General features: G+C 42.5%; 2 protein-coding genes across 8 annotated transcripts in view; one reads left to right on the forward strand and one right to left on the reverse strand.

The window, feature by feature from the left end:
* Window positions 1-19,894, forward strand: part of sema4d (sema domain, immunoglobulin domain (Ig), transmembrane domain (TM) and short cytoplasmic domain, (semaphorin) 4D) — a 41,590-nt gene extending 21,696 nt beyond the window's left edge. For 3 of the 7 annotated variants that reach the window (XM_006789030.3, XM_087843768.1, XM_006789031.3), the window contains 17 exons: window positions 5,521-5,654; window positions 7,945-8,090; window positions 8,190-8,252; window positions 8,576-8,674; window positions 8,778-8,871; window positions 9,027-9,143; window positions 11,434-11,585; window positions 12,234-12,409; window positions 12,566-12,722; window positions 12,858-13,080; window positions 13,299-13,411; window positions 13,559-13,731; window positions 13,893-13,939; window positions 14,350-14,724; window positions 16,502-16,720; window positions 17,552-17,764; window positions 17,899-18,970. In XM_006789030.3, the coding sequence (XP_006789093.2) occupies window positions 5,558-5,654; window positions 7,945-8,090; window positions 8,190-8,252; window positions 8,576-8,674; window positions 8,778-8,871; window positions 9,027-9,143; window positions 11,434-11,585; window positions 12,234-12,409; window positions 12,566-12,722; window positions 12,858-13,080; window positions 13,299-13,411; window positions 13,559-13,731; window positions 13,893-13,939; window positions 14,350-14,724; window positions 16,502-16,720; window positions 17,552-17,764; window positions 17,899-18,143 (2,709 nt within the window). In that variant the 5' untranslated portion in view covers window positions 5,521-5,557 and the 3' untranslated portion in view covers window positions 18,144-18,970. Of the gene's footprint in view, window positions 1-5,520; window positions 5,655-7,944; window positions 8,091-8,189; window positions 8,253-8,575; window positions 8,675-8,777; window positions 8,872-9,026; window positions 9,144-11,433; window positions 11,586-12,233; window positions 12,410-12,565; window positions 12,723-12,857; window positions 13,081-13,298; window positions 13,412-13,558; window positions 13,732-13,892; window positions 13,940-14,349; window positions 14,725-16,501; window positions 16,721-17,551; window positions 17,765-17,898; window positions 18,972-19,010 lie in introns of those variants that run through there. The other 4 variants (XM_035906884.2, XM_035906885.2, XM_035906886.2 and 1 more) reach the window with 3 other exon arrangements.
* Window positions 19,895-20,293: 399 nt separating this feature from the next.
* zgc:86839 (Cyclin-dependent kinases regulatory subunit 2-like) lies at window positions 20,294-22,219 on the reverse strand. The gene is made up of 3 exons (XM_006789034.2): window positions 22,161-22,219; window positions 20,804-20,931; window positions 20,294-20,459 (listed from the first exon to the last, which is right to left on the reverse strand). The coding sequence occupies exons 1-3, from the start codon at window positions 22,217-22,219 to the stop codon at window positions 20,398-20,400; spliced, it is 249 nt and encodes an 82-aa protein (XP_006789097.1). The 3' UTR covers window positions 20,294-20,397.
* Window positions 22,220-23,571: the final 1,352 nt, after the last annotated feature.

A 23,571-nucleotide genomic window follows, 5' to 3' on the forward strand; every position in this document is an offset into this window, starting at 1 on the left:
GCCAATAAGCAGACTGAATGCTTTCACGTGATTGGTAGGGACTCATTTTGGTTCATGTGGAAACCAATTCAGGGAAAAACAAGCTCATCAATCGATTTGCACCAGAGTAAATAAACTCTAGTTTATTTAGTTTAAATGTCCATATATATATATTCAGTAAAAAACAGTCCATATATTTAAAGCGCGAGATGTTTTACAAGGAAAGCATCTTTAATAAGATTGTTATAGCCCTGTAATGCTGAATCAGTGCCGTAGTCTTTTAAGATGACTCCCATTAGTGTGGGGAAAACATAAAACAGGGGACAGAATATATCTTTGATCATCTGATCGAAGCGTAATAGTCAGCTGGAGCCAGTAGCGTGTCTGTAAAGCCTTGGCCATCTCAGAATGTCAAAATCGGTTCATCAGCCTGCGAAGCTCACGCAACCCAAAACTCGGATACAGCTGGCAGTATTTTAAGATGGCCCCACGGTCCCTGTCAGGTTTAATAGGAGCAATTTGATGCCTACAGATGGCATTATCATGTGTGCATGTGAGCAAGCTCGTGTTTCTGCCACATCTATTGCTAAACTCCTTTTAATCTGTAAATGACATTGAAGCAGACGTCTGTCCCCATCAGTGTGTCATCCTCTGTGGTCTCTGTATTTTGTTTCAAATACAAGACCTCTGGCTCACTTAAAAAAAACAAAAACAAATATGTTTCACAATAGCACGACAACATGCAGCTGAAGTTATTAAGAAATACCTCAACCATAAAGAAAACCAGATGGTTTTGAAAGAGGAGAAGAAGAGAAACAATTTTTTACATTTTTCTTGCTGGAACCAAAAAAAAGAGGTTGAAAGACTCACTACTTCTCCTGCAGTATTGATCAGACTTTAATCAAACTTGCACGCAGTGATAATCTAATGGTTCTTCGCTCAAGCTTAAGGTCAAGGTCACATTAGTCATTTCATGTGCAATAACATGTGAAGGATAATGCGTGGTGAGCTGATAGGTCACCGATGCGGTTTAATCTAGAAATGATGAAAGATTGGAATGCAAATTGTGAGAACTGTGACTTGTTGAAGACATCACCCATTGCTTTAATGAGGTCATCCTCACAACAATGCACAATAACTTCTCTTCTACGATCATCCCATTGTTACCAGATGACATAAAATGATAGGGCAGGTCTATTAGCAAGCCCTGTGCAAAGCTGCCTCGTTATCATGCACTCTTAGTGCTGCGTTATCATTATTCCCACAGCTGGGTGGATACTGTACAGATGGTCCTGCTGATTACGTCTGCCAAGAAGGGTCTGTGATTGGTTTGTTCTGTTTGTTTCACTGTCTGTTAGTGGCATTACTCAAAAAGTTGTGGACTGGAGTCCAGAGCTTTTTGAGTATCGGAGTTGGAGATTGGCCCATGCTAGAAGTGATCTGGGTCCAGAAATTATTGGAAGGATTCTTTACTGTTGTGAGATGGGGCATTATACTGAATCCTGAAAAAAGACATTCTCCCCACAAAATGAGCTACTTAGAGCACATTTCCCATTACACAGTTTTTGTGCGTGGTCAGGCACATTGGTGTAATGGCATCAAACGGAGCAGAAAAAAATGAGTTGCAGGCTCTTGACGTCCTGCGGCAAAGGAAGAAGAGCATCTCTGTGCATTGATGCTGATGATGGGTGAGTGCATGGAAATAGATCCAGCAAAGAGGGGAAAAAGAAGTGAGGGGTTGGAGCTGTTGGCAGGCACTGAATGTCTAATTCCCTCACGTCACCCTCGACTGCGCTCCGAATCTTTGCCCCACTCTCTGCTCACAGGATGCGGAGCCTCTTGTCTGCACTCTCTGCATTGGAAATGAAGCGGCAAGTGACAAAGCTGCCATGTGTGGCTACGTGACAAGTCGGCCTACCGTTTCATTAGAGGGTTAGATGTCAGCCTGTTCTTCCAAATTGATCACGAAGGATGAGTCGGGGTCTTTGCTGACTCAGCTCCACCTCAGACACGGATCACAACAGAATCTATCGCTCACAATCACTGAGTGAGTAACTCACAAAACTATGGCAGTTAAAAAAATTTCTCCTGTTAACATACCCATTGATAGCTGACATCTACATGCATTACTTTTTGTCAATGCAAAAAGTTGCTCGACAGACAAAAAATGTTGACTACTTTAACATTGGAGTGTATAGAGATTGACTCACTACTGCAGCAGTGTTCGAGTGGCTCTTTGAGGAACTGCAGTTTTTAAAAATGTTTAAACACATAAATTAAAAAACAAAAACTTGCAGCTTGTTTTCCTCAAGTGATTGGGTTAAGCAAAATAAGAAACGGAATAAATCAGCTAAATAAGATTGCACATCTTTGGTCCTTTAAAAAAAGTGCAAACCTACATTTTACTTTCATTTAAACTGACTTGGTTATTTCTTCTCCTTTTACTTTTGCTCAGACATTCAAAGTTCACACTGCAGATATGCTCAGCTTCAGTTTCTGCCTCTCTGTCCTCAGTGGGCCGCCTGCCAATATTAGTGCCCATTTAACAGCACAGTGCTGGGAACCCCAAGGCCCCAAGCAGGTGTCAACCTCCCTGCCCAGCCAAAGGAGCTGAGAGGGGAACACAAAGGCCTCAAAGAGACTTGCCAGCATGGTAACCGTCTTAAATATCCCCAGCCAGTATGGCCACTCCTCTAAATCTCAAAGCAGGAGAGAGTAGCTGCCAGTATGCGCTTTCTGCTACTGTAACACTGACTCTCAGAGGGTTTTGAAGCTTAAACTTTGCCCTCGGTGTGACTCGGAATAGTGATGGGCGGCATCGGAAATGCACAGATGGGGCATTGAACGTATTTGGAGGCTTTCATTTATGGAATTTGGTATGAGAGGATATTTTTCAAAGGCACAAAAACAAAAATTCAGCGTGCCTGTGGTCTTAAGCACAGATTAAGCATTGTTATCTCGTCCTTTCACACTGTTGTTATGTCCGTCCTTTTTGGTCGAACATACAGTCTCAGCTGTGCTCATCCAGCAGTTTGTGTTATCTTAATGGGATGCATCCAGAGCTCCTGAGCTTGTGTGATCTTTGAAAACGCTAGTTTGGCTCTGGGCTTTCCTCGTGGGTAAGCTGCCCTGGCATTTAGACATTGGCAAGACTGTAGAAGACCGGGATGAGAGGGAGAAGTGATGTCTCTCTCTCTCACTGTTCATTGTTGGCTGCTCTGCAGTGATGATGTGGATGTGATGGGGGTGGTGGAGTGGGAGTAGAGTGGAGGCTACTCTCATCTTCAGTAAACAATAGGTCCTTGTGTATTTGACCCCCTCTTTAGCAGAGTGGAGTCCATGGCTATGCCTGAAGCCGGGATGGAATTCCATCTTTGCCAGATTAGGTTGGTGGAAACCTCCCCCCCCCCCCCCCCCCCCCAAAAAAAAGGGGGGGGGACCTATTATTAAGAGGGCCATGGCCTCTGGGGCCATTTGTTCTCATTTAAAACCAAATCAATAATCAGTTATTATCCTGCCTCTTTTTCTGCAGCTGGGGGTGGGCTCCATTGATTGGCTGTATGTGCTGCTGTATGATGCATCACCCCCTCCTCCAAATAACTAATTACTAACCTATATTTGAGTTGAATGTGACATAATGGTGCTAGTAGGTCATTAAAAGGTAGTTGACAGTGATTTATCTGTTCTTTGAGCTTAAACGATGTTCTATCATTTTAATTAAAAGGTCTACAATGAGGACAAACGACCCAATAAAACATTTATGCACATTTTGCTCAAAGTGGCGCCTTGTGGGTATTCACCTGAAATTTAATCCTTATCTTAGGAGACATCTGATAACCCTTAATTGCATTCCATGCGTGACTACTCCACCCGTTTTTTTTATTTTGGTTTTGGTTTGTTTGTTGCAGTGTTGTATGGGTGCTTCCACTTCATTCATCGTGCTGTTGTGCAAACCAGAAAAACCGGCTTTGTGATCAATACGCTTCCGTAGGAGACGACTGTGCAAAGCACCTGACCCACCTGCTTCCTGTTTACTACAACAATACTGGCTTTAGTTGAACATAACACAGGGAATGCAGGCCTCAGTAAGCAGTCTGCTCCAATTATGTAAAAGAAGGGTTAAATGAGTGAGACAAAGCAGGGTACCAGCGAGTTGCACGTGCCCATCCGCCAACAGGGCTCCGGCACTTGAGCTTTGCAATTGCATTATGTCCGTTAATCACTTTGAGAGATAATGTTGTTTCTGTGTTAATATTTATAAAATAAAATCAGGTAAACCAGCTTCCGTTCATGTCAGAAAGAGTTTGGTTGGCAGTCATAATATTGACCTCAAATCTTCCATTTTTTTCGTTTTGTCCCCTGCAGAGCAGTGAATTTGGCAATCGCTGCGTGTTTTACAAGCAGGATTGAGAACAGATTTAGAGATTTATTTTAATATTTTACTTAAGCTTTAAAGCTTTGCTTTTTTACCCCAGCTTTGCTGCTGACCTAAAACTGCCAACTTTGAAATGTGGGTTTGTTGAACTGTAGGATATTAACCATTTCAGATTTGAAGGAAGAATCCCAACAAAAAGACTGAACACACCAGAGTATTATTCGTTATGCTAACATGACACAGCATTTCAAGGAAGAGAAGCGGCGGCAATGTGTGACTTTCAAAGCTCAGAGCTGCACACAAAAATGTGATTTGTTTGGCTTTATTTCATGTGACAGTGTCAGCCACCTGAGACAGGCCTGGAAACGTTTACATTTGCGTAAATGGCACACAGAGCAGCTTAATGGAGGCTTTATCAGGCTCATCCTGAGGTGAAAGCAGCAGGCCTGAGCTGTTAGGAGGAAGACTGATCACAGCGATCTCCAAATTGACAAATGGAAAAGAACATCCGGATCTGATAAGAGCTGGTAGCTGCCAGGAATGCTGTCATCAGTCTGGTCATTGTCATCCTCATCGCCCGAGGAAGCGGATACACCTGTCTGAGTCTTCTACAATAACGCGGTGCAGGATGGCACGTCAGTCTGCGCATAACAACAAATGAAAATGTCAAACTGTAATTCACACCAAATCACACACTGCATTCTTCCTTAATCTTCCGGATAGGGTGTGTGTGTCTGTGGTTTTGTGCTTATTTTTTAAAACAACAACAACAAACTTTCCTGCTACTGTAAGTCATATTAGATCATGTGCAGCCTCTTCATTCTGTCTCCTCCTCACTGGCTCCTCTGATAGCTCATTCAACTCCACATTTGTTGTTCTTCTTTATTTAACCGCACAAAAAAGTCTTTCAAGTGCTGCAGCTATTTGCCAACAAGTGATCGAATCATTTTGTCAAAGTTGATTTTTGATTTCTGATTTGTTTGTGTGCTTGTGTTGTGTGTGAGGATGAACCCTGCTAGCTTAGCGGGAGGGAACTAGAGTTGACACCTGTTCCCTTTTAGCGTCTGTGCCGCTTGATACGATCTTTCTGTAGCATGTGATGAAATGCTTTGTTAGAACGGGTTTTTGCGCGTGGCTTTACTCGCTGTCTTTGTGTGTCCCTGCAGAGGAAACTTCACAGTTCCAAAGTTATCAGAGTCTAATATGGGCTTTGGCGTGCTGGGGGTGTTTCTGGGGCTGCTCCTGGAGGTTTCCACACACGGGCCCCACGGTGTGCCTCGCACTTCCTGGAGACATCAAGGTAAGGCGTGAAATAACATGCCGCTGGCTGGTTATTATGATAGAATCGGAGAATGTAAGAATGTAATGCTTGTTAGTCTGAAACACAAATACGACGTGAACTCAAACTGCACTCTCTGTATTACTTTCTAATATATCACAGTTCTGTTATAACTTAGCAATCTACTGTGAAGCAAAGACGTCAACACCTGTCGCCTAATTTTACCTTGAGACAACCTCACCACAGACCCTCAAGTTGGATTCCTTTGTGTGTGTGTGTGTGTGTGTGTGTGTGTGTGTGTGTGTGTGTGTGTGTGTGTGTGTGTGTGTGTGTGTGTGTGTGTGTGTGTGTGTGTGTGTGTGTGTGTGTGTGTGTGTGTGTGTGTGTGTGTGTGTGTGTGTGTGTGTGTGTGTGTGTGTGTGTGTGTGTGTGTGTCAGTCACGCAGAAGCTGTTTGCAAGCTGCCGTTTACAGAAATAGCTTCAAGTAACTCTGTCTCTGCAAGAGAACAAGCGCGGCTCACCCTTTAACCATGTTTCTCAATTCACTGGGTCACAGTCACTGTTTCAGTCAGTCAGTGAGGGTATTTGCTTTCATGGTGGCAGTGTTTATGACCTGGCACCTGCAACCTGAGCCCACTTGCACCTGGCACAACCCTCCAAACACAAACTCTTCCCCCCAGGTTTTCCCATCAATCGCAATGCAAAGTGTAATGAGAGTTTTAATTTATATAATGTTAATGCAGAGTACCCAGAGATGCACAAAGGTGTGACTCTAAGATGTGATTATAAGTGCGGGGCAGCTGTAGGGATGCACTGTAATGCGATCACAAAAATTGCTTACGAGGTAGTCTGGGGCCTGTTTGACCACACTGTAAACGCTGATGTGTCCTGATGACTCTGTAACAGAAAATTTGACTTCCCTTTTTGTTTTGGCCTTTTTTCAAGATACAAGGGACTTGTCTTGCCAGTATCTCCAGCTAGAATGCCCATACATACATCCATGGATCCTTCCTTTCATCCTTTTTAAAACCTTTTGTTAGCCTCACTTGTCGTCGCTGACTGAACTGATGCAACTCGGTCGGTTACAGAACAGAAAATATTGTTCTGCTGCCCTCATTATCTGTCATTGGTTAATGTTCCTGCTTACATATGTACACTTGAGTCCCTTTAAAGTGTATTAAAGTGTGTTGCCTTATTCTCCTGTGTGTGGATTCATATAATTCCCGATTATTCCTGCAAACCTAGTTTCACTCAGCTGGCTAAAGAATTCACAGCTGTGCACAAAAACAGTCAATGACGCAATGAAGAGCAACCGGACTTTCCAATGTTTCCAGTATTTGTTATCTTAGTTTCACCTTAGTTTCAAACGGTTTCGAGTATCTCTCAAAACCGGATCTGAAACGTTTGATTAATTGAACACCTTCTGATGCATAAACTGCAAATAGACAGCGCACTGTTTTGCTCCAGGTCCTCATCCAGCAAACCTCTCAGCTATTAGGCCAGGGAGAAAACAACCTCGCTTTATTCACTTACTGCTTCATGAATGCTTGGTTTCACATAGGATTTTATTCTCTTGGATCTCATCTGTGCTTAATATGACCAGTTCTGGCTGTGAGCACAGCAGTGCCAGCCACATGCTGTTCGAATTGGGCAGCCAATCAGAAGAAAATTGGCCTAAAGAAGGAGGAGCTTAAAGCGACTTGTTTCAGATAGTTGATGAACTGAAAGGCTCCACTAATACAGTTTAAACTGAACGAAGATTAGTTTGCACTGTGAATCATGCAAAGCTACTATAGTAGAGCCCAAGAATCAAAATAAGGAGCTTATTGCAGTGAAGCTTAAAGCTGTTTTTAAGTGTTTTTGGCCACAGAAACACCATAAACACAATGCTGACAGTTTTAAAGAATGATCATGTCCAGCAACAATGTACCTAAAGTCGTGTGTCTGGGTCCACGATGAGTAAAAGTCCATTTGATCTCCGTTTAGCTCCACCGTCAAAGAAACGTCTCGCTCTTCAGCTACTTAATGCTCGACCGTGTTCACCTACTAGTCACTAATTTAAACAGAGCAGTGTACAGTGGGTATTAGCACTTTGTCCCTTGTGACTGAATGTGAAAGCTGAAACTGTTGTGGCTTGGTTAATATTTATTTGCCTGCGCGTGGGTCCATATCTCAAAGCAGCTACTTCTACTGTACACATGGTCATTTCAACATATCAGCCATATCAGCTGTAAATTAAATTCTGACTACAGTTAAATACAGATTAAAAAGTAAAAAAATGGTATATGATGATTTTTTTTTTTCTGCTAGATTTAGATCTGATGGAGTTTTCAGAGCCGGGCATCTTCAACTACTCCGCATTACTGCTGAGTGAAGAAAGGGATGCGCTGTATGTGGGAGCAAGGGAGGCCATCTTTGAGCTCAGCAAGAAGAATGTGAGCGTCAGAAACAAGAAGGTAGTTAAATCTTAAAAGATTCATGGTAATGCATGTGGAGGGATGTTTTAAATAATCTGGATTATAATATTTTTTTTACTTTATTCCTGTTTGTTTAAGGTTCAGTGGCCAGTTACAGAAAAATCTATGAATATGTGCACGCTGAAAGGAAAATCAAAAGAGGTTAGTTTAACAGCTCTTACATGCTGGGATGTATGCATGGATGCTGCTCTGTCCGTCCGTCTCTTTAAGGGACTTTTTCCTTCAGGATGACCTGATTAGAATTTGGCAACCAAAGATCAGTGTGACCTCCCAAAACACTGGTTTGGTGACGATTCAAAGATTCATACTCTGATGACAAAGAAAAAGACAAATTTCTGAAAGACAAAATTAAATAACTGAAGTTATGTAATTTAATTTTGAAAATGTCTAACATTAAGTCTAGACGGGCGAACTGTAACCACAAGGTCATAATTCTCCTTTTGTTTTGTTCCCTCTTCTTTCAGAGGGAGTGTCTAAACTACATTCGAGTGCTCCAAGCAGTAGATGACACGCGACTGTATGTCTGCGGCACACACGCCTTTCAGCCTCAGTGTGATTACTTGGTAGGTTAATTTTCAACCGCTCTTTACCCAGACGCCCTACTTCACTGTTTAAACTCACTTATCAACACCGCTGCCTCATCTCATAAGTAATCTCCTCTTTCAGTACTTTGGCAACTTCTCACTTCACGGTAAACCCGAGGACGGCAGAGGGAAGTGCTCCTTTGACCCCTCGCAAAGCTTTACTACTGTCATGGCTGGTGAGTTGAGCCCAGCTCTTCTCTTATCTCATTTCATAAAGTGCTTATTTTGGTTATGGCTGCAGTGAAATTCATAACAATCCTCTTTGTTTTGTTTTGTTTTTTTAGAGAAGGAAAATAATTTTCTGATGTTTTATTCTCTGTTTTCCTATCAGATGGAGTGCTGTACTCAGGGACAGCTTATAATTTCTTAGGCAGTGAACCGATTATATCCAGATACTCCCCGACCCAGTCTCTGCTGAGGACTGAGTACTCCACATCATGGCTTAATGGTGAGTTGAATGAACTAAACGATTGTCAGGCTGCTGGGAGAATAGCTTTTAAAAATGTGTTTTGAAGGTTGAGAAAACATCTCATCTTGTAGAAATGTCCCCCGAGTGCCACTGACTCATGTTAATGGATCTGGATTGATCTAATCCCTTCTTTGCTGCAGTTTATTGACCTGTTGTTGCAGCATCACTTTCACATATGTATTTTGTTGGTTGGCAAAATACATCGACTACAACACCAAGAAAAAAAATCTCCTTCCTCTTGTTAATTAGAGGCCGTGTAGAAAACACAGCAGTGCTTTCAACTACATGGCTACCAATTTGTGACTGTGTGACAGATCAAAGCTGAGTAGGCCTCAAACCAGTGAAGTATCAACCTGTCATGCTCCCATGTTAACACACACACACACACACACACGCTCAAAGATGATGATGAAGAGTTACACAGCTGGCCTTGGCTCTTTAAGATATTGTTGCTGATATGAACACAGCATTACACGTCACCAGAGGGAGATTCCCAAATTATTTCCATTCTGTGTGTCAGATTTAAATGTGTCACATACTTATTTAATCAAAGTTTAGGACTCTTAATCCCACCTTTAGGAATACAGTGAGACTTTTTACAGTACCATATCACCCTACTTGTGAAAAATCCCAGTTTGATTCTGGGAGGAGACACAAATCCAGTCTCAGGGGGTCACAAGTAAGTGGGAAGGTTGCATCAGGGAGGTTATGCGGCATAAACCCTGCACAGAATCGCACATCCATCCACTGTGCCAACCCCCTGGGAAATAAGGGAGCAGTCTAAAGTTTTTACCCCTTGGCCGTGAAAGGCTGATGGGGTATTGTCATCACTCCGCCAGGCAGGACACCCAGGTTTGTGAATGTGATAACTCAGTTCAATTCAGTTTTATTTATACAGCACCAAATCACAAAATCAGTTGCCTCAAGGTGCTTTATATTGTCAGGTAGGCACTACAATAATCCATACAGAGAAAACCCCTCAACAATCATATGATCCCCTATGAGCAAGCACTTTGGTGACAGTGGGAAGGAAAAACTCCCTTTTAAAAGGAAGCCTTAAAATAATTAATGCCTGAACTAGGTTTTCAGCGTCACTCTGAGACAGGATAGTTCTAATTTTAGAGATATTGCACAAATGGAAGCAGTCCTACATATTTGTTTATGGATGTGCATTGAAGGACATATGCTGCTGGTTAAAAATGGCCTCTGGAGGCAGAGGAAATGCCATCCAGAACTCGAGAACAAAGTGATATAGGATTTTGAAATTGATAGCATTGATACATCTAGTATCTAAATCTTGGATGAATTAAAATCTCAGTGACCTCGACCTCAAGCTCAGAGGTCAGGTTTGCTTAAAATAACCTAGTATTTTCCAAATTTACTAGGAGGTTGAGGGGTAGCACTGGTGGTAGGGCTGCACGATTAATCGTTAGAAAATCGCGATCTCAATTCATACTTATGTGCGATCTCATTTCCAACTGACAACGATTTAAAAAAAATAAAAATAAAAAAAAGGCGACGATTGTACCGCATTTTGATCCGGGACGTAATCTGCATGAAAACAAGCGCTCACTCTTTCTGCTCAACAAATGACAAGGGCGAAGCCTTATACCACGTGATACAGAAGCTGTGCCGTGTGATGCTGCTAAAATTGGCAGGGAAAAAACAACGGAGAACACGTCAGGGATGACGAGAAAGTGACTGGAGAAAATCCGTCCCGGTGAACCACCCAAACATCAATAACGGGAACCTTATACAGCGCGTCCCTATACCCGTCGAACTTCCGCAGGCACAAAGAAATTACGGAGGCTATTACTTATCACCTGACCAAAAATATGGCTCCCATCAACACTGTTCAAAACGAGGGATTTAGGAAAATGATCAACACCCTAGACAAACGCTACACAGTGCCGTCCCGCAACTATTTTTCTATTGTTGCACTACCTGCTCTATACACGCAGTGTCAGGCAACGGTGGAGACGGAATTTCAAGCAGTACAACATTTTGCGGCAACGACAAAATGTGAGACATTTGTTGTTTTTATGTTTATTTATTGTTTTTATGTTCAGTCTCAACTGTTACGAAGTTGATGTGCAGTTAATAAGCGCAATAAATATTTATACTGGAAAAGAAAATCGTGAGAGAATCGTGATCTCAATTCTAAGCAAAAAAATCGTGATTCTCATTTTATGCAAAATCGTGCAGCCCTAACTGGTGGCCTCCAGGATTTTTTTTTTCTTACCAATACCTTTCTTTGCTTTCCTCCCAGAACCCAGTTTCGTTTTCGCCGACGTGATCAGAGAAGGGGAAAATGGAGCAGATGGCGAGGACGACAAAATCTACTTTTTCTTCACCGAGGTGTCGGTGGAATACGAATTCTTTGGCAAGCTGTTCATCCCCAGGGTGGCGCGCGTCTGTAAGGTCAGTACACGTGCGCCATCTGCACATACCAGCGCTATCAATCCATCCATCTTTAGCCACTATTTCCTGTGTCCTGCATGTTTGTGTATGTATGTATGTTCAAGTCTTTTTTTCTCCTTTTTTTTCTTCCTCCTTCCAGTTAAATTTAACCTTAGCTCATAATTGCAGCATGCACATGCAGAGACTTATGGCAAGTGGACAATATAAAACACTGTTCCAGTGCAAGCACTTAACTTGCAACATACATCATAACAGCGTATTGTAATGTTTCAAAGTTAGTAGTATAACAAACAGGATAGTTATTTTTGTACTATTCATTTCAAGTTTTACTGCTTTGAAAATGTAAATGCAACTGTAACTACATCTTTTCTTTTTAGTCTTGTTTCCTGTTACCAAATAAAAAAGCAATAATGGGTGTACAGTTTTTAGACATATATGTATTTGCACGTAATCCTCCACCCCCAGTCAGGGGTCCCTGTATGTTGCCTGAGAGGCAAAATGTAGGGCAAGAAAGTGCATAATCCACTTGGCGCAATGCTCAGAGCTCCTTGTTAAGCTGGATAAGGTCAGCGTTTCTAGCATGTTAGGAAAAGTGGAAGCTGCCCTCTCATCCCTCACTGCTAAATATCTCCAATATTGTCACGACAGGGTGACCTTGGAGGGCAGCGCACTCTGCAGAAAAAGTGGACGTCCTTTCTGAAAGCCAAGCTGGTGTGCTCCATGCCTGAGCTCAACTTCGTTTTCAACGTGGTTCATGACGTTTTCATCCTGAAGGGGACAGACCGCAAAAACACGGTCGTCTACGGAGTCTTCACCTCTCAGTGGTCAGTGATTTCAAGATTTGGGATTGGTTTGGGTCGGGAGCGTTAAACAAGCAAGCAAAGAGCAGCATTCACATCCAGCCTAATGCAGAACTCGAAACTCACTCCCTTGCCTCATTTTCACTCTTCTCCTTGTCTCTTCCTGACATATGCACCTAGGGGTAACGTGGGTTTGTCAGCCGTGTGTGCCTACGAGATCAAGGATGTGGAAGACGTCTTCTCCAAGGGCAAGTACATGCAGAAGGCCACGGTGGAGCAGTCCCACACAAAGTGGGTACGATACAACGGCATTACTCCTACTCCACGTCCTGGAGCTGTAAGTAGATGCCATGAGTAATCAAGATGTGATCTACTCAATATAGTAATCATGTTAATTACATGGGGAAAAAGAGGATGCGTTGGTCATATGAAGTTCATTACTAACGTCATCGCTATTTGTCTTCCACACCAGTGTATTAACAACCAGATGCGACTGCAGAACATGAACAACTCGCTCCACTTGCCCGACAAAACCCTTCAGTTTGTTAAGGACCACCCCCTGCTGGAGGATCCCATCCTGCCCATCCACAACAGGCCCCGCCTCATCACCAAAGACGTCAATTACACCCAGATTGTCGTGGAGAGGGTCCAAGCACTTGACAAAATTACTTATGACGTCATCTTCACTGGAACAGGTGATCAGTTAAGATGAAATGAAAATGAAGCCGTTACAAGCACTTCCTTGTGAAGTTTATCAGGCAAATATGCAAATCTGAGTCAGTCAACTTTGAATGTCTGTGCAGTGAGAAAGCCGCGTCTCGCCACAAACTTGCAGATAAATGTATTAAAGAGTCCTGTTTTCTTGCGATTACCTTTGCAGAATAACTGACATTTTTACTATTCTCATGTCTAGATAAGGGTGTCCTGCACAAGTCGGTGCTGGTTGAAGATGAGGTTCATATTGTGGAGGAGATCCAGCTCCTGAAGAACGCTGAACCCATCAAAAACCTGCTGCTGTCCTCAGAGGTCAATTTATTTTATTGTTAATGAGATTTAGGAGATGAGTAAAGAACGAGACGAAGAAAATGTGAAATATGGATCACGTTGGCTCATTTTTATAAGTCACTTGGATATATATGCGATTAACTTTGTGGTTAATGTGCGTTTCCACAGACGCAGTCCCTGTATGCTGGGTCAGACCTGGGTGTAGTCCAGTCTCCTACAGCTTTCTGTGCCAGGTATTCATCGTGTGTCGACTGCATCCTGGCACGAGACCCCTACTGCGCCTGGCACCCGAAGACTGCCACATGTGTCAACATCTTTGACACTGCCAGCCAAACACTCAGGTAATCTGTCACTCTTACTGCCACTAAAACAAAGCTAAAAACGCACGTGCACTGATTCGTCCTCCAGCTTGACCTGCTTTACAGTCTTTGTGCATAGAAGTTGTGTTATTGCACTGTGCATGTGTATTTTTTGACTCATAAAAACAATGCATGTCTTGCAGGGGGCTGATCCAGAGCATGAAAGGTGATGCAAACATGTGTCCAGCAGGTAGGCCTCAACACGCTCACACACCCATATACAGGCTTCAGTTTTATAAAGTGGACAATGCTGTGTGATTTAAACTGTGACTCAGATGAAGTTATGCATAGAGGAAGAGATCGTGACCGTAAGTCAGCCATAACTTTTGCATGCCATGTCAAACATTCATTTTGTTGTTGGTCGTTACTTATCGGTTTTCATCATTTGCAAATTCCATTTGGCTGCTGTTTTTTTACAGCTTATCCATTACTCTTAGTTAACTGTTAACTTTTCTGCTGAAACCTGTTCAGGTCCACCCACCCTACACTTCTTGCCTACTGCAGTGTGTGGGGTACTTGTACCTCGCGTTGGGAATTGTCCCCATTAGACCAGACAGTATCTAAAACTCACAATTGTCTCTTTTGTTTGCTTATTTTTAGTGCCAGCTCTGTCTCGGAAGGACTACAGGCATGTGGCGGTGAAACTGGGGAGCTCTGCCGAGCTGCCGTGCCTGGTACATTCCAACCTTGCCCAGGTGATGTGGAAATCTAACGACTCGGTTCTCACCGAGGCCTCTCGCTTCCACCTCATAGCCGAAAATGGGCTCCTCATTTACAGCGTGGCTCCAGAGGACCAAGGGTACTATGAGTGCTGGTCCGTGGAGTGGTCTCCTGCTGCTGGCAGGAACTTCAGTCGCCTGCTGGCCGGATACACCCTGACTCTGGATCTTCCGCCCAGACCGCCGCACCAGGCGGGGCATGCCGTCACCACCACCCTCGGTGGCCACGAGGCAGCTACCACAGGTGCAGCTGAAGGTAAAGTAGAGACGGAGAGAGCCGCACTAACTTCAGCCCTTGCCCCTCCCAGCTTCACAGCAGCAACAGTCCTGCCACCCTCCCCTCCCCAAAGCGACGCGTCACTAACCCCGCCCACCAGCAGCACAATCAAGCTCCAGCCAAAGGTAAATCTTCTTCCCACTAATTCCAAAGGCCCCCATCCTGACAGTCGGGACCCCTCGGCAGAGTATTTGCAGCACAACAACACCGCTGCCCTCCTCTTCCTCTTCCTCCTGTTTTTCCTCCTCTTCATGGCTGCGCTGGTGTACAACTGCTACATGCAGTACCTTCCAGCTCCCTGCTTGAGGCTGCGGGCCACTCTACTTGGCAGCCACAAGAGCGCCCATCAGACCGAGTACAGGGCCTGTGAGGCAGGTTTAATAGAAACCTCTGCGATCGAGAAAATTAACATGGCCGAGCAGCCGATCCAGAACGGCAGCCAAACCACTCAAAACCTCCGGGCACTCCGCGACACGGGGTACGAAACCGAGCCGGAGTGCGGGAACGGTCGCGTCCCCTCTCTCAGTTTTGGAGACGATAGCCCCTCCAAGGAGAAACCTTTTGATGTGGACTGTGGATCTCAGGACATTCAGTATGCAGATGCAGATGCAGAAGCTTAACGCTAGCCACAATAGACTTGATCCCTCCTATCGGCACAGAGAGTGCAGGGGGCCGCGCTTTTTCTGCATTTGCAGCTTCTGTCAAGGGCACAACATTTTTGTAAGGCATGAAAATCCCGAGGCCCAGATCGGGCATTCCCGCTCGGTTGTAGAGTTTTAACTCCCTCTGCTTGATTTTAGGGCTAATGGTGATGGTGAAGCAAAAAAAAAAAAGAAGCAAAAAAACAACTGTATTCAAGGAAGCTGCAGCTCCTTCAGCTTAGCCCAGCAAGAAAAGCTATTAAATTTTTGAATTTTTGTCAATTTTTTTTTTAAACATTCCAAATTGGAAACATTGTTTACCAAATTGGTAAGTTACTGTGATGCTTTCCAAAGTGCAGTCACATTTCTGTACAGCTTGAGGGGGAGGGGGGCATTTGCATCTCTTTGAGGGGGAGGGGGGGCATTTGCATCTCTTTTTAGCTTTTTTTTTTTTTTTTTTTTTAAGCAGTGAATACTTCATTACACAGTGAATGCTTCAGTATTACATTGATTTCTCAGGGAAGAGTTGCTCAGTATATTGTAGCCTAGGTTAGCACAGCGTCACCACCCGGAGCATGTGGGCCTTAATCTCTCCCAGTGAACTGGCAGTAAGAGAATGAATCAAACTGTTTGTACCACTGTGTTTCCTGCGTGCAGACTCTCGTGTTTTATTAGTATTATTATTATTTTCCTTCCTATGAAATCGACATTCCCCACACAGATACAACTCTGGTCGTCCTGTGTATTAACCCTTGTCGGAGATCTTTCCATATGTGCTCTGTTAATAATGTAAAAATGTACAGTGTGACATGATTAACAAAAAAGGGGGGCAACATCAGAAGTTATTTTTTTAATTGTAATTTTATAAAGCCTTCAGTTTTAGACAATTTTCAGAGAATTATTATTTATAATGAGTCACATCTGTGGTAACAGTTTGTCTAAGTAGTTGTGATCTTCATCCTTGTTGTTTTTACTTTTTCAATTTTTTTTATTGTAGCTGATTTGATCTTTTTAGGCCATTCATTCGTCACCCCTTTGTCTGTTTGCATGCCAGCCCCTGTTTGAATTTCCTGTTTTTTCCTCAGTACTGTTTCTTCCGTCACTCCCTCTCACAGCCTCCTCTCCTGTCGCCACTTCATCTTCCCTGTCCTCTTCTGGAGGTAGCACTCCCTCTCTCCCTTCCTCCTTTCCCCATTCCTCTTCTCCCTCCTCCACGAAGCCCCATAATGCGGAGGCTCGGGAGGCCGAGGTGAGACTATTGCCTCCCCTGCTGAAGGACCAGGCCTGGGGGGTTCACGCGCAGGAGGCCTTCCTTCTCTTCTGCCTCGCCCTGGGTGAGTGGTGCATGTGACATAGGCTGAGCTCACACCCCAGAATCTAAATCCCTCAGAATTTCTTCCTTTTGCTTTTTAACCCATCACTCTCGCACATTCACTCTCCTCTCCTGCATCTCGCATGTTGGCAAACATCAGCTAACTGGGAGTGAGTGCGAGCATGTCAGAGTTCCTGTTTGTGTGAAACAAGTGATCCTCCCTGCTTTTTTTTTTCTGTGTTTGTGGGAACGATTGACCTCCATTTTTAAGAGTATTTCATTAAAAAAACAAAGCAAACGTGAATGTTTAAAAAGATTAAGCTGGGATTCATTAAGCTGGAAAATTCAGTGATCAGGTCCAGTGACCACACTCTGACGGACGGACGGATCCTCCTTATCCAGGATATTAAGAATCTTTCCTCAAAACAAAGTTTAGTGGGTTCACCTTTCTTTATCCAGATCATTTTTGTGCCTGTAAACAAATGTAAATATATTTGTATATATGGGGAAAAAATACCATTTGACGATGTACATAAAACTAGGTGACGTAATGGGGCTGTGGTTGTTGGTAGGGAGGCAAAATAAAAATGTAAAACGTTTACAACCCTTGTTTGTTTTTCTTTATTTTTTTAAACTATCATCATCCGTTGTATTTTCAAAAGATGAGGCCTCCATAGAGAGGACAGATATATACTAATTAGAAAATGTTTGCCTATCAGACCTGAGATCAGGCAGTATGCATGCTCACGATTGATGACCACAGGTGGACCAACCAAAGGCAAGTATTTCCCATTTCATGCATGTCTCAGTGGCGCCTTAAACATCAGAGGTCAACATCAATTCTGTCCCACAGGTCCCAGTGATGTCCACATTCACTGGCTAGTAAATGGGCACAGTCTGGACACCCCCATAAAGGAGTACCGCCGGCCGCTTGGTCAGAGGGAGGTTTTAGTGAGCAGCTGGCTCCAAGAGGGGCCGCTGATCAAGGACGCACGGTATAACTGTGTTGCTGAGGCCAGCACAGGAAGTGACGTGTCTGAAGTTGACCTCCGGCTCTCTATTGGAGGTATCAGGTGGAAAATATTGACTATAGTCCTGCATGCAGAATGGAATTGGGAGTGTTCTGGACTGGCTGTTTCCATTGGCAGAGATGGATAATTGCACTGGTTTATTTCCATAAAGCGTGTTGTTGTTCAACAGATGAAGAGAACATTCCAACCCGAGATTTGAGCCAGTGGAGAGGTGCGCTCGCAGAGCACGAGCAACTGCTAAAGAGATGGGAAAAGGCCTGGGTAGGTCTGAGTGTGCTGTTTTCTCCAGTCAGTCGCCTGGATTGTGTTTGCGTCACGTGCGTCGGTTTTAACCTGCTCGGCATGTTCGGCTTTAGGCTGCCAGGCTGTTTTCATCAAGAGTACTGGAGAAGTGCAAAGTCCACGTTTTTATAGCAGCAATAACACGAAACGAGGGATGCGAAGAAAAAGCTAGTTCAAACGAAATGAGGGTCTGATTTAAGGGCTTTGTAAACGGTGATATGGAAGCTTTGAAGTTCACTTGTTTAAATACACCAATCAACTACAGCTTTAAATGCCTTTAACGTCATGTATCTAACGGTGTTGTACGAATCGCATGTTCTTTTAACCATATTTTGTAAATTGCATGAGTAACTAAAAGCTTATGTTCCTTTTAGAGAAGCTGCTAATGAGATTCCTCCTTCAATACAGGCATGTGTGAGTCTTGTGACATTTAACTAAATTTCCTAAATGTCTTGATGTTACTGAAGTTACTGGACATTTTTGACTAATATCTAACTAATATCAGTCTGTCTTCCTAGATAGAAAACAATACCTGTAGGTCACAAATGGGTTGATTTAAAAGCAGTGCATTGGTTATTACAGAATTTTAAAGTCAATGACTCAGTACTTTTCTTGTGGCTTTAAAATGGGGGGAAATAATTATTTGATCTCCTGCTTAATTTGTAAGTTTGCTCACAAATAAATGAAAGTGTCATATTTTTATGGCAGTTTCATTTTAATGGAGGCAAGTAATAAGTCATGATTTGCTTGGGGATCAAATACTTCTTTTACATTATATATGTGTCTTTTCTGGGTTTTTGGTTAATAGTCTGCCTCCATTAAAATGATACTACTATAAAACTTACTGTTACCTTCGTTGGACGTGAGCAGGGGATCAAACTATTATTTCCCCATCTGCATGTGCAGCTGTTGAAATGCATCAGTACTACTCCCAGCATTTCTCTTGTGTAATTAAATCGCACTGCTTGTGTAGTACAGCTGTGTTTTTTCCCACTTTAGGAAAGCTGTGACGACCACAGAGCTCTGTGAAGAGTTGACTTGGCTGAATCTGGTTGCGAACATGGTCCTCCATGCAGGTGGACCACACCTTTGACACTGAAACTGTCAAAAAAACAACAATGCCACTTCTTAGATAGGAGTTTGGGGGACCATGAAGCAACACATTTACAATCTGCCTCCTGCAGGGGTGAGGGCAGTTGGGGGGTTGGGGTCACCTATATGCAGTGATAATGTGGGAGTCTCCAACCAAACTCTGCAAGGAGATGAAGCTCATCAATCTGAGAACACGTGGGCTGCCTTTGTACCAAAAATCAATTTCTGTCAAACGTCCTGAGAGCAGTGCTTGTAAGGAACGTTTCGCATTTTTAAAGTGATGGAACATGTCAAATGTTTATTGTGAGATTCATTTTAAGATGTTTGCACCTGTGCTGGCTTCAGAAGCTTCTGTCAAGTCCATCATAGCTACTTGGAATTTGTATAATCTTGAGTGAAAATGTCTTTAATCATCGAGCCCAAAACCCAATTCATAGGAGTTGATGGCAGGAATCGGGCCTGTAGCTCTTTCTTTTAACATGTCATCAAAATGCAAAATTTATCTTAAAAGAAATGCAGTTCAGCCCATGTATGGCAACTTTTATTTCACACACTGCTTTTCATCTGTTATTTTCTTCACATTAAAACTGACTACCTATTTGACGCTGTAGCAGAAATAAACTGTTTAAATGCTGTTGCTTATGTCATGATGCCTTCAAGTTTAACACATTCTAGTGTTTAAATTACAACATGTGAGCAGATGATGGTAGAAAATATAATCAAGAATTTTCTTTGAAAATCATGTATAGTTAATGCCTTGACTGAAATCTAATTAAAAAAAAAAAGTTTCAAGCTGATTTTGACACGTGTGCCCCAGATTTGTAGACTTACAGCTGTTCATCTTAAATTGTTTTTAATTTGGTCCTCCGTTAAGTTTCTTTTAATGTATGAGAAAATGCCACATGTGGCTTCCTAAGGCACATTTCTGTATTTCAGCACAACACTGTGGTTTCATGGTGGTGTTCAGTGGAGCCACACCACCCTCTTGTGACCACTTATAGGAACATAACCCAAAAACAGGAGGTGGTTAGCAGGTTGTTTATTACTGTAAAGGTCAGAGCATGACAATTAAACAAATGTAACTGAACACACAGAGAGACTGACACCAGATTTAACCATCTCTAATTAATTTATAAATTCACTTTGGTTTGAAGTCACAAAGAAGATTCCTTTCTCCGCGGGAAAAAAAAAGCATCAGACAAATCAGAGGGATTACATCAAAAAGCTGAGAAATTCATATGCTGCAGTGAGCAACCAGCTAGACAGTATACACTTAATAATTTTAAATAAAAGATCACAGGAGGACTCTTCCAGTAGGGCGAGGGTGGGGTCTTCTGAACAGAAGGATGTGTGGCTCTGGGAGAACAATAGCAGACAAATATACCAACAGGTTAGTGACCTGAGGCCTGATCATTGTGTGTTTTAAAGGCCTATTACCAGAATGATGTGCTACACTGTAGTTACAGCCAAAGTTGTACGACTCTGCAGCCATTCTGGTGATGCATTTAAATTAACTGGGAGAAAACCATTACTTTTGCTTTACTAGTCAACCAGACACAACAGTGCACGAATAGCATCAACAATCAACTTCAACTTAGAAGAGTTTTTAACAACATAATGGATTTATTTGCAGCCAAGTCCAGGTTGCCAACATTTCAGCAGCTCAAAAGCAAGCCAATAACATATATTACATGCATTACCTGGTTCGTGTATCATATAGTGGATCCATCCCCGGGACTGCTGCACTCCCAGCTGTCTCCACTCGTCTTCAGACATCAGGTGGGATTTTGGGATATATTTAGTCATCTCCCGAGGCAGAACAACATGTCTAGTGATGAGAACAAACGATTGTTAATCATTAGTGGAGTGTAAATATCTTGTAAGGTTTGATGCAACTATCCTGTTGGACGACACCAGTTATCTGAGATATGATTTAAACTACAACCACGCAAAGTGTCAACTGGATCTTGCAGTTGTGATGTTATGTTGATAAAAACTGTCCAGAGACAGATATGTAGACAACATACTCAAAGTCTTTTAGGGAGTTCCTGCTATACAGGAGTCTCCAGGAACAAATTTTTCATCATGATTTAAAAAGAAGTAAAATGCAGCCGAAAGTCATATGTGAATTGTGTCTACAGAAAGAACACATAGAGATCGATACACAGGTGCCAAATTAAAGGAAACCCTATATTTAAGCCACTGAGTGGCTTGCTATGCTGTGCAGAGGATCTTGCAGGCATGCCTTGAGTCCATGTATTCCTTTGCAGGGACAGGTCAAGCAGTGCAAATCAATACAAAGTTGGCCTGAGGGGTCTTAAACGTATCTACTGTGATGAGGGTGGCAAAGATATTGTTAACTTACTTTAAAAAATCTTAATGTAAAAAATGGTCACATTTGCCATCATACCAAGATGACAAAGCTCTGCTCTGCTCAAAAAAAAGAAACAAGCAAATTCACACTGGAAATTAACTGTAGCAATACTGAAAACTGAAAATGTGAACTAACTCAGGGTCGTCTCTTCCAAAAATCCCTCCCATTCACAGGATGGATTTTGGGGATTTAAAAAAAAAAAAAAAAAAAAAAAAAAAAAAAATCACACTGCAGTCGCTTCATTTCAAGGAGCACTGGAGCTGTTCTGGCGACACCTGGCGGTCAGACTTTCACTTTACATCCACTAAAAGTTTGTCACCGTAATGGTGGTGTTCCCATTGAACGGCAACATTCAATGGGATTATTATTATTATTCTACTATTACACCTCTACCTATATATATATATATATATATATATATATATATATATATATATATATATATATATATTTCTATTTAAAAAAAAAATACCATATATATATATATATATGGTATTTTTTTTTAAATCGCACTATCATGCAAAATTAGCATGACTAAACGCCAGCTTAAACTTTGAGACCACTTCGTGTCGGTTGTCTACGTTTAATTTTTCCTAGAAAATATCCACTGAAGACGTCTTCTCTTTGTTGCTAATCTTTAGTTAACGTTACTAAAGTTAAACATGGGAACAAATAATGCTCACCTGTACTCGTAATGGTCGTCACTGTACCTGTCGGAATAGTAGATCTGGTTGCGAGACATATTTACAGAAAAAAATCAGGTTAATTATTAGAAAAGTTTTACGAGAAACTGGGGTTGTAGAATAACAACAAGTGGCCACCTGTAGCTCATTCCGTGTAGATTGCTCAAAGGTATTGATTGGACGACTTCTGTCATGTGACCAGAATTTCCCTCTTTATCGGTAGTTATCGAGCCGTCATCTAAGTACAGGTGAGTGTCTTAAGTTGTTGTTTTCAGCCCTCTTTTGCAGTAGTTGTTCATCTTCACACAAAATAGAAACACAATATATCTCACATGTTTAAATATGCATCACAACACACTACTGTGTTATTACTGATGAGGATGGTTAAAATAAAATACTCATCCATTCACTTCTGCTTATCCTTATCAGGGTCACAGTGGGCTGGAGCATATCCCAGCTATCATAGGGCGGGGTGGGGTACACCCTGGATGGGTCGCCAGTCTGTTGCAGGGCTAACATAATCTACAGCAGAATGGCTCAAAAACAAAGGAATCAACATATTGCAATAGCCCAAAGCCCAGACCTCAGCCTGGTTGAAATGTTGTGGCAAGAGCTTTAGAGAGCTGTGCATAGGCAAATAACCAAAAACCTTGATGATGAGAAGCAATGCTGTAAAGAAGTGTTGCATGTTCTTTTTATCTAAGGTAAAAGAGGGTTTCAGTCCCAGTCCAAGTTTTCTCTCATTTATTGCCTCAAGCAGTTCAAAAATAATTCATGCAGGTGGATCTCTTTCCAGTTAGAAAACCACAGCCAACAGTTTGCTGTGGCCAGCTTCTGGAAGAGAGATGACCCCAACTAATAGTACACATATTTATAAAGGAGAATGTGTTTCTATCTGATTGGTCAAAAACCATTGAGAAGGGCCACAATTTGGACTTTAGCTCCTCTTATTGGCACCCTTCTTCTTCTCCATCAGGTACAGCTTCACCTAGGGATCACTAACTCTTCTCTCTCTCTCTCTCTCTCTCTCTCTCTCTCTCTCTCTCTCTCTCTCTCTCACACACACACACACACACACACACACACACACACACACACACACACACACACACACACACACACTGGCCTGCCTCTTCCTAACCTGTAATCTAGTTTTATAGCCTGTGGCAGCATCTATCTGTGAGACCTATTGTTTCTTGACCTTGCTCTGGATCACTCCCACATTCCTGCACACTGCCTTCCACAAAGTCTGCACAAACAACTCTCAAATCATGTGAGTCTGTAACTTTTATACTTATATTATTTTGAGGGCTCAGTATGCAATTAACTATTTAAGCGATCTAAAATTAATTACAGTCCCCATACCATTTGCTAGCACAGGTTTTGTAAATCAACATTTCTAGTCCTCACA

Source organism: Neolamprologus brichardi, chromosome 7 (assembly GCF_056152115.1).
Source record: "Neolamprologus brichardi isolate AB-2024 chromosome 7, ASM5615211v1, whole genome shotgun sequence".
Lineage (NCBI taxonomy): Eukaryota > Metazoa > Chordata > Actinopteri > Cichliformes > Cichlidae > Neolamprologus > Neolamprologus brichardi.

Excerpts from the sequence above, each read along its gene's own strand:
- zgc:86839 (XM_006789034.2), bottom strand. The coding sequence starts at position 22,219 with ATGTCTCGCAACCAGATCTACTATTCCGACAGGTACAGTGACGACCAT. Across the intron at positions 20,932-22,160 it reads GACGACCATTACGAGTACAG|ACATGTTGTTCTGCCTCGGG; the intron begins GTGAGCATTATT and ends TCTCATCACTAG. Across the intron at positions 20,460-20,803 it reads CTATATGATACACGAACCAG|AGCCACACATCCTTCTGTTC; the intron begins GTAATGCATGTA and ends TTGTTCTCCCAG.